The sequence below is a fragment of the Physella acuta genome, unplaced genomic scaffold, assembly GCF_028476545.2.
Source record: "Physella acuta isolate Inbredline_101_S28 unplaced genomic scaffold, ASM2847654v3 ptg000131l, whole genome shotgun sequence".
In the NCBI taxonomy this organism is placed as follows: Eukaryota; Metazoa; Mollusca; class Gastropoda; family Physidae; genus Physella; species Physella acuta.
The window spans coordinates 116,385-129,776 of record NW_026731650.1 but is presented as its reverse complement, the minus strand read 5'-3'; the positions used below and the strand labels follow the sequence as shown (position 1 = coordinate 129,776).

General features: G+C 34.3%; 2 protein-coding genes across 2 annotated transcripts; both read left to right on the top strand.

Moving 5' to 3' along the window:
- Window positions 1–1,360: 1,360 nt before the first annotated feature.
- Window positions 1,361–5,039, top strand: LOC131935062 (uncharacterized). Its single transcript, XM_059291347.1, has 6 exons — window positions 1,361–1,469; window positions 3,034–3,136; window positions 3,633–3,667; window positions 3,857–4,014; window positions 4,700–4,933; window positions 5,029–5,039. The coding sequence occupies exons 2-6, from the start codon at window positions 3,089–3,091 to the stop codon at window positions 5,037–5,039; spliced, it is 486 nt and encodes a 161-aa protein (XP_059147330.1). The 5' UTR covers window positions 1,361–1,469; window positions 3,034–3,088.
- Window positions 5,040–6,225: 1,186 nt separating this feature from the next.
- LOC131935095 (uncharacterized) lies at window positions 6,226–13,321 on the top strand. The gene is made up of 6 exons (XM_059291410.1): window positions 6,226–6,526; window positions 7,555–7,575; window positions 8,735–8,896; window positions 9,070–9,243; window positions 9,632–9,806; window positions 10,240–13,321. Exons 3-6 carry the CDS (start codon window positions 8,830–8,832, stop codon window positions 10,400–10,402), a joined length of 579 nt encoding a protein of 192 aa, XP_059147393.1. The 5' UTR covers window positions 6,226–6,526; window positions 7,555–7,575; window positions 8,735–8,829; the 3' UTR covers window positions 10,403–13,321.
- The last annotated feature ends 71 nt before the right edge of the window (window positions 13,322–13,392 follow it).

Genomic DNA, 13,392 nt, shown 5'->3' with positions numbered 1-13,392 from the left:
CGACAGTCTGGACAAAAATTAACAATTACGCTGATTGTCGTTCCCTAAAACTTCACTGGACGCCAATTAAATTCCCCTTAAGATGCCGAAACGAATAAAAAGTAGAAAATCAAAAGAGCTAGAACAGTGGGCTCCATCGAACTCGAGAGGTTCGGTAATTCCGTCTCAGGGCTTCCGCGGATGTCAAGACCAGAGTTTCTTCCAGGCATCTCGGGGGGGGGGGGGGGGTCGAACGAAAAAATTCTACCACCCCCCCCCCCCCCGAACGAAATGACATTTATATAATTTATATAGAAAATATATACCTTTAACAGTGTCCATCCCCCCCCCCTCCCCGAAGAAAGTCTACCCCCCCCCCGAAAATTTCAAGTGCCCCCCCCCCCGGAGAAAAAAGTCTGGAAGAAACACTGGTCAAGACACACACCCGACTCATAGGATTCACGATCGGATTTTGTCATTGTGGACGATACAACTATTAAGGAGGGTTCGGTGGTTGCGCATATGAAACTGGTTGGGTTCAGTACTCCAAAAAGTTAAGAACCACTGCTTTAGAGTTATTTTGTAGAAGGTGCAAGCCTTATTTGGTCTACTTTTGGTCGTGTCTTTAGAACAATTTCAATAATAGTAGGCCAATATTGCAATTTAGAATTATCAGTTAGGTTGAACAAAGTAATAATCAGTACAATATACTAATTTTCTTCTCTCTTAAAATTTTGGCAAAGAGTGTCGCTTCCCATCCACCCGCTCCGACAGTCTGCTAAATCTTTTTTATGTTACACAATCGTAAAATACCCTTTAGTTCAATGGGTTTCTTTTCTGGGTGATATCGGTTATTTATTCCTTAATCCGGTGTGAATTTTTCAGATTTTAGCCTTCGAAAAAGCGCCCCCCCCCCCCATCTAGTAAAGCTGGAAAGCCGTTTTTCCAGTCACTGTTTATTAAAGATATACGTTTTACAGTTACACAACCAAGGTAGAAAACAGTTAAATCAGTAAAGGCTCCCCGCCGTTAAATTTCTTTACTTTGACTGTTTATGATTCAAAATTGCAGCTTAAAATGAGCTTTTAATTTTTTTTTCTACCCCTTTTGGCGCCCCCCTAGGGTCGGCGCCCGGGGCGGCCGCCCTCCCCGCCCTCCCCTAGCTACGCCCCTGCCACCCACCACCAAATCTCTCATGATCCCGTACCACTATCATTATTATTATTAATATTATGATATGAATATAGAGGAGGGCCTGCTATTGATTGTATTATTTGTATGGCACGTTTTTAACCCCATCATACAATGGTGAATTACATCATAGTTGTATTTATAGCTTCGGTTTTTCCGTTAGGCTAAAAAAAAAATTAGGTTACGGAAAACGAGTTGTAAACAACCGAGCCACTTTACAACCAGCGATTCTGCACATAGTGTCACACATCGTGTTGTAAAACTATTTGTAGCCTGCTAGATCTAGATTTTCATATAATGTAAGTCATCTTCTTTTTAAAACGTCGCATTTGATTCTGTATAATAAACGAATAAGAATATGGAACATCGACATTGTCAATTAATTAAAGTTAGACGTCATTATTAATACTAAATAAATATTTATAGAAGAGAGACAAGATCTATTTTCAATTTTGTTAGTGGTAGACCTAGAGTAGATCTTTTTATTTTTAGTTCCCGGATGCGGTCTCTACTGACTTATTAGCTCGATGACTCAACATCTATAATTCTAAAAATCTTTGATGAAAGAAAATATTTAATAACAGCAAGAAAAAAAGAACAACAACAACAATACAAAAAAACAACAACAAAAAAAAACAATGAACAGATGATTATTATTTGTATTAGTCACTATTTAGATCTAGTGATGGATTAATTTTAACCGCATGCTCTTAGTCTAGACTCTAGAGTCTAGGCCACTCTGGGCTAATCCTTCTTTAGAAGTGGGTCAAAATTGAGTTACAAGATTACAAGATTTGCCACAAAACCACAAACAGACATTGTGAACTAAATAAAAACGTGTAAAAATGTTACAGCTATTCTTAGAGGCGTAGTGAGGGTGGGGGTGCGGACCGCACCGGGTGACACCATTTAGGGGGGGGGGGGGTGACACCAAGGCAAAAAATAGTAAAATATATAGAGAAAATTTGAGGGGGGGGGGGAAGGTGCAAATTGAAAGTTTGAGGGGGGGGTGCAAATCGAAAATTGAAAGTTTGTCCCCGGGAAGAGTTGCTACGCCTCTGGGGGGGTGACACCATTAAGTGCCGCACCCAGGTGACACCCGACCTCGCTACGCCACTGGCTATACTTATACTATATTATAGTACAAGCCATGGGCCTTTGGAAGTCATGTGAGTGGGGTCAGGGGGGGGGGGGCAATTTTAGGAAAACCAAAGATATAAACAAATCGGAAATTAATAGTGCCACCATTTATGGAGAACCTCTAATATAATAAATATTAGACCATGTGTAAGCCATAAGTGGATTTTAACTTTCAGTACTTCCGGGAGGGCTTGATGCATATATAGGCCCATGTATATATATATATATATATATATATATATATATATATATATATATATATATTTGTGTGTGATGTGTATGTGTGTGCAAGCCTACAGTAAAACCTTTCTTTCACATTACTAGCCTCTGCCAATTTTATGTACCTAAAATGATGAATTACCATTGCTCCACATAAGTTAACCAAATGACAATCTACTAAGTATTAAGAGTTTGTATTTGTGCGTTTTTCTGTTTGTACATTTTTTCAGTTGCACATTTTCCATTTCACTTTTTTCTGGTAACCAAAACTTGGTATTTATAAGCAAGACATCATCTCCCCTGTTGGTGAGCAATACTTCATTGTTTTGGGTTTTAAAGTTTGATTATAAAGTTATATAATACATCTAGCTGACAGGAGGAAAGCAGATGTCAGTTGCTATGGACACCAGATAATCAAGCTTGTAAACAAACAACCTTTTTGTTGATAATTAGTCCTGAGTCATTGTATACTTTTACTAAAATCTTGTCATTTTATACTTCCAGATTGTAGACAGGAAAACATAGAGTTAGAGAAACTGAAGCCAAACCGGAAAGCATAATGAATATACAATTAAACCTAGTTATATTATTTATTTTCCTAGCACAGGTATGTCATCCTACATTGTCTGCTTTTTTCTTTTAATACTCACAGTCTGTATGCTTGGAAGGGGAGACACTCTTCACAGGAAAATAGCCAAATATCAGTTGATGTTCCTATTTATAGAAATATTAATCAGATTGCTTTCCCCTTGGAAACACATGTTCAGGGGAATTAAGACATCGGATGTTGCTAAATAGTAAGGGAGATAAACTAAATAAAAAAATGAATGATTTAACCTGCTTAAGGGCACATGACGGAGAAGCTGCAGGCAGAGGCAGGATTTTTTTGGGGGACTGCCAGGAAAATTGCAGGTGACTGACAAAAGTGGAGGGCGCTTTCTGTGGCGGCATCATGTGTCTTGGGCAGAAAAGGGAAAAAATCACGAACCTGCTTAATATTCCAATGAAAACATTCAGGATGAGCTTAGTAATGCTGAAAAACTTTTCAAGTTCAATTTCTTTTTTCACTTGAGCCTTATAAAGTTGTAAATATCTCTTTTCAGTTTTTTGACATAACTTGCACCAGCTGTCCTAAATTGTAAGTTTTTTTGTTCTTTTTTATCATTGCATTGCTTTTTTTTCTATCTAACAATTGTATAACTCTGTACCTTAACGCTACTGTTGTTGTTATAGATCCCACATTTTTTATACATTTAAAAAAGGATCAGACCATCAATATGACCCACCTTTATTTACCTAATTATATCATTTTAATATTATTTTTTAGTACAATTGAGAACAATAGCACCGGGAAATGTATGGACTGTAAAATTTGTCAAAGCAACAACTCCATAACACAGCACAATGAATGCAAACAAAAACATCCTGAGGAAATAACAGGTCAAGGCTTTGCTTGGTGCACTGGCTTGGCTGACAAATCACCAAGTAAGTTGTATTTAAAAGCATCCAGCTATCTTAAGCCAGAATCACATTGTTTTACTTCATTATCCCTTTTATGTAGTTGTTTGAAATAACCCAATATTGCACCCCCCCCCCCCACCAAGTATATATTATTATGTTTCAAATAATATATTTCTATTGTAATTATTATCATTGCAGCACTCTTCTAATCTATGTTGTAAAAATTAGAGAAAGTTGAAAATGAGGGGGCCTCTACAACCCCCCCCCCCCCTCCCCTCCCCCATGTCTTGCTAACAAGATGGATCAGTCATTTAATAAATCATTGTATGCTGTATGTATGTACTGAGAGAAGAAATTTTTAAGGCAACATATAATACATATGCAGGGCTTATTGGGCCTATTATTAGCTGCCAGGTATTCCAGAGATAAACCGTATTCTGACTTAGTCCCCAATCCTAACCCTATCATTAAGCCTAAATCAATGAAAAAAATAACTGAGCATAATATTGTATTGACTTGCCTTTGATCAGGAAAGTAGCACATAACAGTGTCAGTCTATTTAATAGTTTCCCATATTTGATTTTTAATATTTTTTTTAAAGTTGTAACCTAATATCTGTATTCCCCAACATTTTCATCATTGAATGTTATAAATATTTTATTCTTCATCATGTTTATCTTTGAATGTTGAAAATATTTTTCTTTCCCAGATTGCTCAAAACTGATTGTTAAATATGGAAACGTCAATTGTAGCAACTATTTTTATGTGTATTCAACGTGCGAAGTCCTCTGTAATGCTGGGTACTCCATTGAGAACAAAATTGTAACAACCTGTCGTGACGATCTCCACTGGAACGTATCAGCTAGTGACTTGACTTGCATCAGGAAAGGTTGTGTTTTGTTAACAAATTTTAATTCTTTGCCAAAAGCTGGGATATGGGAAGGTGGGGGGGGGGGGGGGATGTATACGCGCTGTTCACGGGACAAACCTGTATTCACTGATCACCATATACATTTTTGAAGTATTCATAGGTTTCAGAAGAGGAATAAGAAGTAATTAATAGGCCTTTGTTAAATAAATATTTAAAAAAAAAATAAGCATATCATTATTAAAAGTTGTTCTTTAGACTTCTTTTTCAAAATGTAGAAAGATATATTGACACCCATAAAATTTTAAAGCCTTAATACAGACTTCCCATATAGGTAGATAAATTTTCCACATATTTATTTAATGTAACTTACTAATATGGGGTCATCCATAAATGACATCACACTCGTAGGGGGAGGGGGGGGGGGTCCGTAATTTTGTGACGGTGTGTGATGGGGGAGGTTTCAGATGGTGGGCTACAGGACATTACCCCCCTGGATATTTCCCCCCCCGGACATTTCCCCCCCCCCCCCCCCGTATTTACCCCCCGGAGCAATTACCCCCCTGTCAATTAACCCCTGTCAATTACCCCCCTGGGGAATTACCCCCCTCCCCCCCCCCTCAAGTTAAAATCCTAACTAACTAGAATTTTATACCTATATACTACTTTAATCCAAACCTTAAGAAAAAGACCAAAACCTAAGCATCCACCTTAGCCTAAAACTTCACACAAAACCAAAACCAAAGCTAGACACAACCCTAACCCTAAAACTACCTCTAACCCTAACCCTAGCCTTAACCCTAACCCTAACCCTAATCTTAACCCTAACCCTAACCCTAGCCCTAACCCTAACCCTAGCCCTAGCCCTAGCCCTAACCCTAAACCTAGCCCTAAACCTAACCCTAACCCTAACTCTAACCCTGTCCGGGGGGGGGGGGGGTAATGTCCTACTGGGCGGAGGGTAATTGACAGGGGGGAAATGCCCTGTTCCCCAGATGGTGTGACGTCACTTTTTTGCATTATAAAAAAGCAATGTTAGAAAATGAGTTTTAGCCGTTATTTCGTGTTTTTGAAAACGGTTTTAATAATTTTTTGTAGGAATTGATCAAAATACTCAATGTTGACAGAGTTCTAACAAGATTTTGGAAAAATATCGATGTTTTAAGAAAAATTCAACAGCCATTTTGAGGGGGGTTGTAGGCTGAGGTGTGACGTCATTTTAGGGGGGGGTCTGGCTTTTTGTGATGACACGTGAAGGAGGGGAGGGGGTAAAAATCATCAAAAAAAGCGTGACGTCATTTATGGATGACCCTTATATATATATATATATAATGTTTAAGTTTAATCTAAATTTATCACCTAACAGCCAAAATCTCCTTACAGTTGTGCCTGACCCGCCTACTATCTCGTCTTCTCATCAAACTGCACTTGTCAGAGAATATACTGATGTGACCTTGACCTGCAATAACAAAAGTGACCTTGTTGGTGATGTGTTCTACACGTGGACGTTTAAGAATGAGATTCTCAGTAACAGGCAGAAAACATTGACACTCAACCCAGTCAGGCTATCAGACGCAGGGTCATATTACTGTACAATTGTGGACAGGTTAGGCACCTCACGGCCAAGTATAGGATACTTGCTTGATGTGAGCAGTACATTTGATAAAGGTGGGGTTTTTTTTAGTTTAAATAATTCTAACTGAAATTATTATTTTAAAAAGAAATGACACAATTGATTTTTATTTTTATTATTAAAAATAAAAACAATATTTAAAAAAACCGGGAGTGATCTCCCCTAAACTTTCTCGAATATTCTTATATAAAATAACAGGGGATGGGAACTCGGGCTATAGACATGATTTTTAATCCATTTTAAATACTTAAAGTTTTAAAAATAGAATAAAATCTCGTAGACAAATTAATTGCACACCAAGTGAACGCGAATAAAAAAGCGCATAATAGTGCGCAATATTATTAGTACTTTTAAAATTTACATTAGTTTTTTGAGAAATCGGAAGTAGCGTAAATAAGTACTTCCGGTCAACGAAAAATTCTCAAAATTTGACAGAAGGTAGAGAATTAGATCTTTTACTTACATATCAAATTTCATTTATCTATCTGAAATAGTACTCAAGTTATAGGCTTTTGAAAAATTCAAAGTAGAAAAAGTACCACTTCCGGTTATCCGAAATCGCTCAAAAGTTGATACGGATCTACGATTTTGATAAAATACTTATATATGAAATTTCATCAACCTAGCTGTAACGGTACTCAAGTTATCGTGTTTACACACGGACACACACACACACAGACACACAGACATACGGACAGAATCGCAAAGCCCAGTTTTTCAGACTGGAATACGCATAAAACCTTTTAATTTTGATAAATCTGGATTGATAATTTTTGCCCGATTAAAATAAGTCCTCTATACTTCGGATGTGATGAAGGACTGAGGTGTAATACGGTGAAAATAGTTAAAATTTCAAGTGATTTTTGTGCACGATTACAATACTTTCTCTATACTTCGTATATACGAGAAAGTAAAAAAAGAAAAATGTCTTCACATAACAGTTTTTTGTGTGGTTTAAATCTATTTATCTGTTTAATTTAGTTGTCAGACTTTTATTAGAATTAATTTAGAATTTAAATGACTGGCACACCATTTATAAATTTTCAAAACTTATTTTTGACAGATGAGCTGTTTTGGAAAATTTGTAAGTATAACTAAATCTTTCTTAGTAAATAATTATTAACTAATGAAGTCAATTAGAAATAATCAAGACAGTATTCTCATAAAAAAAGTAAGCAGAAAAGTGCATGTAAATGTAAAATACCAGCTCACACCTACCTTCAACACCCTACCACCCCCACCCAGCCTTCACCACCCCTACGCCCAGCCCACACTTTACCACCCCTCCACCCAGCCCACCCTTCTCCCTTCTCCAGCCCCACCCATCTCAGCTGGCAATAATCACAACCAAACAAAAAAAGCAACCTAGCTGAACACAACTCAACAAATAATACAACACAATCTAATTCAATAGGATACTTTTAAATATTCTTAAAACTAATATGAAATGTAGTACCCATTACTTTTAAATATTCTTAAAACTAATATGAAATGTAGTGCCCATTACTTTTAAATATTCTTAAAACTAATATGAAATATAGTACCCATTACTTTTGCACATGTTTAACATGGAAAGCTCTCTATTAAAATAAGCTGTCAAGAAAGCACCTGCGCCCCTCCCCACCCTCCCCCACCCTCTCCTAACTCAAGGCCCATTGACTCATGTCCAGCCCCATTTGCTGACACACCCCTTTTCACAGGAACCAACCCATTTTCTCACAACATGATCAAATATTATTCTGTCCTATAGGATCCTCTACAAAACACTTTAGCTCAGATTGAAATTGTAATACATCTCTTTAATGCACCTTTTGTTTACTCTAATACTAGTTAATTAAATACTGTAAAAACTTTATCATTGGTTCCTGTGCTGATATAAGTAAATCATAATGATGTAAAAACTTCAAGAAATGACAAATCTTGTTGAAATCATTAAAATATGAGAAATATAGTCTTGTTCTTTTTGTCTTATCCCCTAATTAGAGATTACTGATTCTTTTGGATTATTTTTATTACTTATTCTAACAGAGACCTTAAAGACCTAATACACCATTTGTTTCGTAAAGATAAGACAAATGTTTGATTTTCTTATATGGAAAATATATGTAGAACCCTATGTTCATTTCTCAAACACTGTTTTTGGTTACATATTCTTTTTTTTGCCCGGTAAAAAACTAGTTCATACACTTTATTTAACATACTGAACTTTTGCTTATTAGGATTTATCTCATCCATCTTCACAGTTGCATCTATTGTAAGTGCCGTTTTAGTAACATTTGCCTTGTTGCTGATCATATTTTGCGGAAGAAAAATTAAGCACCATCTTCACTGTGTTTATATGAGATGTGTTGAGTGTAAAAGCAAGAAAGAAGTGACAATTGAATTGGGAGAAATTAGTTCAGTTGGTAAGTTTTCAAGTTACATTTCCATTGAATTCAGTTGGTGAGTTTTTAATTTGCATTTTGGTTGAATTCTGTTGGTAAGTTTTCAATTTGCATTTTGGTTGTTAACTGAAGTATTTTTTGTTTAAAATTATTCTGGTACAGTTAACATTTAAAACTTTTATCCCCCACTTTAGATAGTGTTAACAGTGAGAAGAGAGATCCGAACTCTTCCTGTATGGGTGCTTGTCCAGATCCACCTGATGACCCTAGACGTCCATTTCTGGAAGAACCAACTCACCCCTCATCTGAAACATATTTAAAAACCCCTTTTTACGTTCAACCAGATAACCCAAGCCCAGAAGAATTATGTATGTAGCATTTGATTTTTTTAAATTCATGTATGAAAAATGTAATTTATTAAGGTTTTATGTCAGTATTATTTTATTTTATAATGATAAATGTAGGCCCTACTTAACTTTTAATTTCCTAATGAAGTGCACACATTTTAGTTCACTTTGTTGAGTAGTTTTGTGTTTAACAACTTAAGAAAATGTGCATTCAGCTAAACCAAACATGAACAGGTTCTCAAAGATTCTTGAAATAAAAAATATCTTAGCCATGACGGCAAAAATAAATATGCAAATTTCAAATGAATTGTTTTTTTCACTATGATTGAACATTATTAAACTCATTTAAATTTAGCTTTTTGTTTTAATTAATCTTAAAATGTAATTGTTACCTTAATGGTATTCACAGTAGCCACAGCAAACAATGACCAAAAGGCACTTAGGAAACTACTTAATAATGCCGATATGTTGAAGGAGATAAAGAAATATCTGGACCAACAAGCAGACAGGAACAGAGACAAACCAACTTTTATTCAGTTAGCAGAGTTCATGAAGATGGATGATGATCGGATAAATAACCTAATGTATGCTATTATTTAGATAAATAATTTAAAAATTAAAAATTAATGATTAATTAATCATAATTAATAAGATCTTACTAATCAGCTAGAGATGAATCAGTTTGATCCAGAAGGTTTAAAAGTAATTATTGTTCTCTGTGATAAAACAATTTATTTATGTGTATATGTTAAGTAAATTAGACACAATTTAATTTATTTATAGTTCATAATTCATAATTTTAGTAATAGTAGACTGCTTTGGTCAGATGAAATAAATTTATTGAAAGTTTAATTCATAATTTTAGTAATAGTAGACAAAGTATTCTGCTTTATTGATTTTGTCAGTTGAAATAAGAGGGTCATTGAATTTATTTAAAGTTTAATTCATAATTTTAGAAATTGTAGACTGCTTTATTGATTTAGTTTGCGGTGGTAAGTGTGTTGTTTTTGTTTTCAGATATTGTTGCACACGAGAGGCTGGCAGTCCGACCGAAGAATTGTTGAGACTAATGTGCATGGCTGGACATGGAATCAACTATTTGTATTCATTTTTAGAAAAATACCCTTCCTTGCATGAACTTAAAGAATCTATAAACAGCTCATTTTTGCCACCAGAGTGACAAATTCTTTCTGAATATAGTTATTAGCTAAGGTTCGATAAGAGTGGCAGCACATCGTGCTAGATAAAGCACATGACAAAGTGGCTCATGACAAAGTGGCTCATTATAAAGCTGCACTGCCAATTAGGCTGTGATTTTCAAGGACCCAGCAACCATTTCTCTTTTGGTTGTTGTAAAACTGGCTTCAAGACCTTGCCAGATTTTTTCAACAATGCATGTAAACAAAATTGCTAAGTTGTTATAACTTCTTCAGGACATCATATCATACAGGAACGCAACAACCAATTATATTTGCTTGTAAAACTGGTTCAAAATCTCAGCCAAACTTTAAAATAAATGTAAGATATTAAATTGACCAGAGTTTATAAATGTCTAGAGCCCTACATGGATTTATCCAGCAATGTCTACATATCCATTGGATTAATTTTATAGACAAAGTCACACCATCATCTCAGCTCCTGTACCAGAATCCCATAATTCCTTGCAGGTCAATGACATTGTCAACAGACTTGATGCATTTCAAGGGTGCATAATTGTATGCTGAACTTTCAATTGATGAAAATTGATTTGTGATTATTTAAAAAATAAATAGCTATGAACTGAGTCTGACTCAACAAGTCAAGCAAGTAGCATTATACTTGGATAATTAAACATTCCACAGAGAGGTACTACCCTCATACTTGCCAAAGATCATTTTAATTACAGCCTATTAAAAAATTGGATAAAGCCAACTTGCTATGTTCAGTTGATTGTAATTGTTATGTATCTAATCAGTACCTGTTAAACATTTAGCCTATTTTGTCATCTCGCTACCCTCTAATGTGAAGAGCCAGTTGACACATATCACATGTAACCATATATATATATTTTTTAAATGATAACATTTTACTTATTTTTATTTTACTTAGCAGCTTTGTAAAAACTCAATTGTCTCAATTTGCTTAATTGTCTGTTTTTTTGACAATAATTAGGAAATTGTATATGACACTTACGTCCATAAGAAATAAAATTTGTTGTAGATAATATTTATATACACCTATTTTTGTAAAAAATATTTAAATATTTGATTTTGTACAATATACACAATATACTTAAATTTTGTGTATAAACAAATATATTATTACAAATAAAGCTAAGTGTTTTGAGAACAACAAATTTCTGTTCTCTATAGGGCTGGTAAGTAGGTCACCAACCACTTATATGGCTCATGCAGGTTTTATTGAGCCATAGAACTGGTTGGTGACCTACTTACCAGCCTTATAGTGAATAAATGTTATTTTGAATAATCTTGTTTACTTAATGCAAATCTGTAATGCAAACATATAAGTACATTTTGTTGTTAAATGTTTAAGCAGTTTAAACTATTTTTACATAACAGATTCTACTTTGTTTTACTCCCTTTAAAACATTGTTGAGAAAAAAAAAATGAAATAATTATGAATTTACTTAACTGTATTTCAAAAGGATTTTATTTAAAATTATCTAATTTTTGCATTAAAAAATAGCAGTCTGTGATGATGGACTAATCAAAACATTGTTCTTCTGCAGCTGATAGATAAACTTTAATTTACGTTAAATATCAAAAAGGGTGTTCCTAGGGAAGCGGGGTTTGAATCATTTTGTAATTGTGTTAAAAAGTGTTATTTTGAACATTAGAGAGAGAAATGCTGTACAACAATCAGGTGGTCAAGAGCAATGTCTATGTTTTACTGATGACCTTTTAACAGCAACATGAAATCTGTTGTCTTTGATTCTGAGACTTGGAGAGTTACACAAACAAATCACAATATGCCTTTTGTAAATTAATGCCTGTGTTATATGTTGAAAAATACCAACACCAAACTATGGAGAGAAAAAACAGGCAAGAAACAGAAAAGCTCAAAAGGAGATTAATCTCGCACACCTTGCAAAATCCAGCGAACCTTGCTAGACAGGCATTAGATTGGAATCCTTTAAGAAAGTGAGAAGTTAAGAGGAAGAATCACATGGAAAAATCAATTGTCTGAACCACAGGAATGATGATGATGATGAATTTTGTATAACAATTTTTTTAACTGATTGTTTTTGTGTGTGAAAATGACTGGTATGCAGCATAATTGTATGCACTAGGAAATGACGCAGCAATCATCATTTCCACCACAACTAAAGAGTTCCTATTGACCATATGTTGATGTAACACGCTGATTGGCTAGTATGTTGTTAACTGCTAGAAATGCTATAGTATATTGGACCGCATGTTGAAATGTAATCCTGCATTGTTGGATGCAAGAATTGGGTAAAAATGTACTATTTTTTTGTATTATCCAACTGCTAAGCCTCAACATAATTTATTAATATTTTTATATATATTTTACAAATATATATTTTACAAATAATGTAAACCTAAATTATTTTTTAAACTTTTTAACTATGTATAATGCTTTTACAAAAAAATAAGTTTTTTTATTCTATTTGTTGAACAATTCGTTTCGGTTAAACTTACCACACCTTGTAATAGCTCCAACACACTATGTCTGGAATTGAACATATTACAAAAATTCTGTGTCAGCCACATATTGGATATTTTACTGCTCTATTTTAAAATTTTCTATTCTGCATTATTAAATAGTCCCTTTTCCCAAACCACATTTATTTTTTTAAATGTAAGATGTGTATCTCATTTTTATGCAAAAAGTGTTTTTTTTTATATTTTTATAACAACTGTTAAATTACAGATTTTATTAAGCTTATTTATTTACGTTTTCAAAATTTGTAACAAAATGTTTACAGTACCTACAATGACCAGTAATGTTGAACTTTGTCTTAACTATTTGATATGTAAATTTTAGATAGTTAATGACCTACCAGTAATAAAAAATAATGCTTTATTTGATTGTTGGAGTCATTATAGGTGTAAGGAGATTCTTTTTAAAGCTTGTGTGATCAAATATTGATCCAAGGGGAATCCAAATAAATATAAACAGGCTCCATTATGTACAATTAAAAAAAAG

What these genes read in the sequence shown, in the direction of transcription:
- LOC131935062 (XM_059291347.1), top strand. Translation starts at nt 3,089, where the DNA reads ATGAATATACAATTAAACCTAGTTATATTATTTATTTTCCTAGCACAG. An exon ending in TATTTATTTTCCTAGCACAG is followed by an intron (nt 3,137 to 3,632) that starts GTATGTCATCCT and finishes ATCTCTTTTCAG; the next exon opens with TTTTTTGACATAACTTGCAC. An exon ending in CTTGGCTGACAAATCACCAA is followed by an intron (nt 4,015 to 4,699) that starts GTAAGTTGTATT and finishes TTTCTTTCCCAG; the next exon opens with ATTGCTCAAAACTGATTGTT.
- LOC131935095 (XM_059291410.1), top strand. Translation starts at nt 8,830, where the DNA reads ATGAGATGTGTTGAGTGTAAAAGCAAGAAAGAAGTGACAATTGAATTG. An exon ending in GGGAGAAATTAGTTCAGTTG is followed by an intron (nt 8,897 to 9,069) that starts GTAAGTTTTCAA and finishes CCCCCACTTTAG; the next exon opens with ATAGTGTTAACAGTGAGAAG. An exon ending in CCCAAGCCCAGAAGAATTAT is followed by an intron (nt 9,244 to 9,631) that starts GTATGTAGCATT and finishes TGGTATTCACAG; the next exon opens with TAGCCACAGCAAACAATGAC.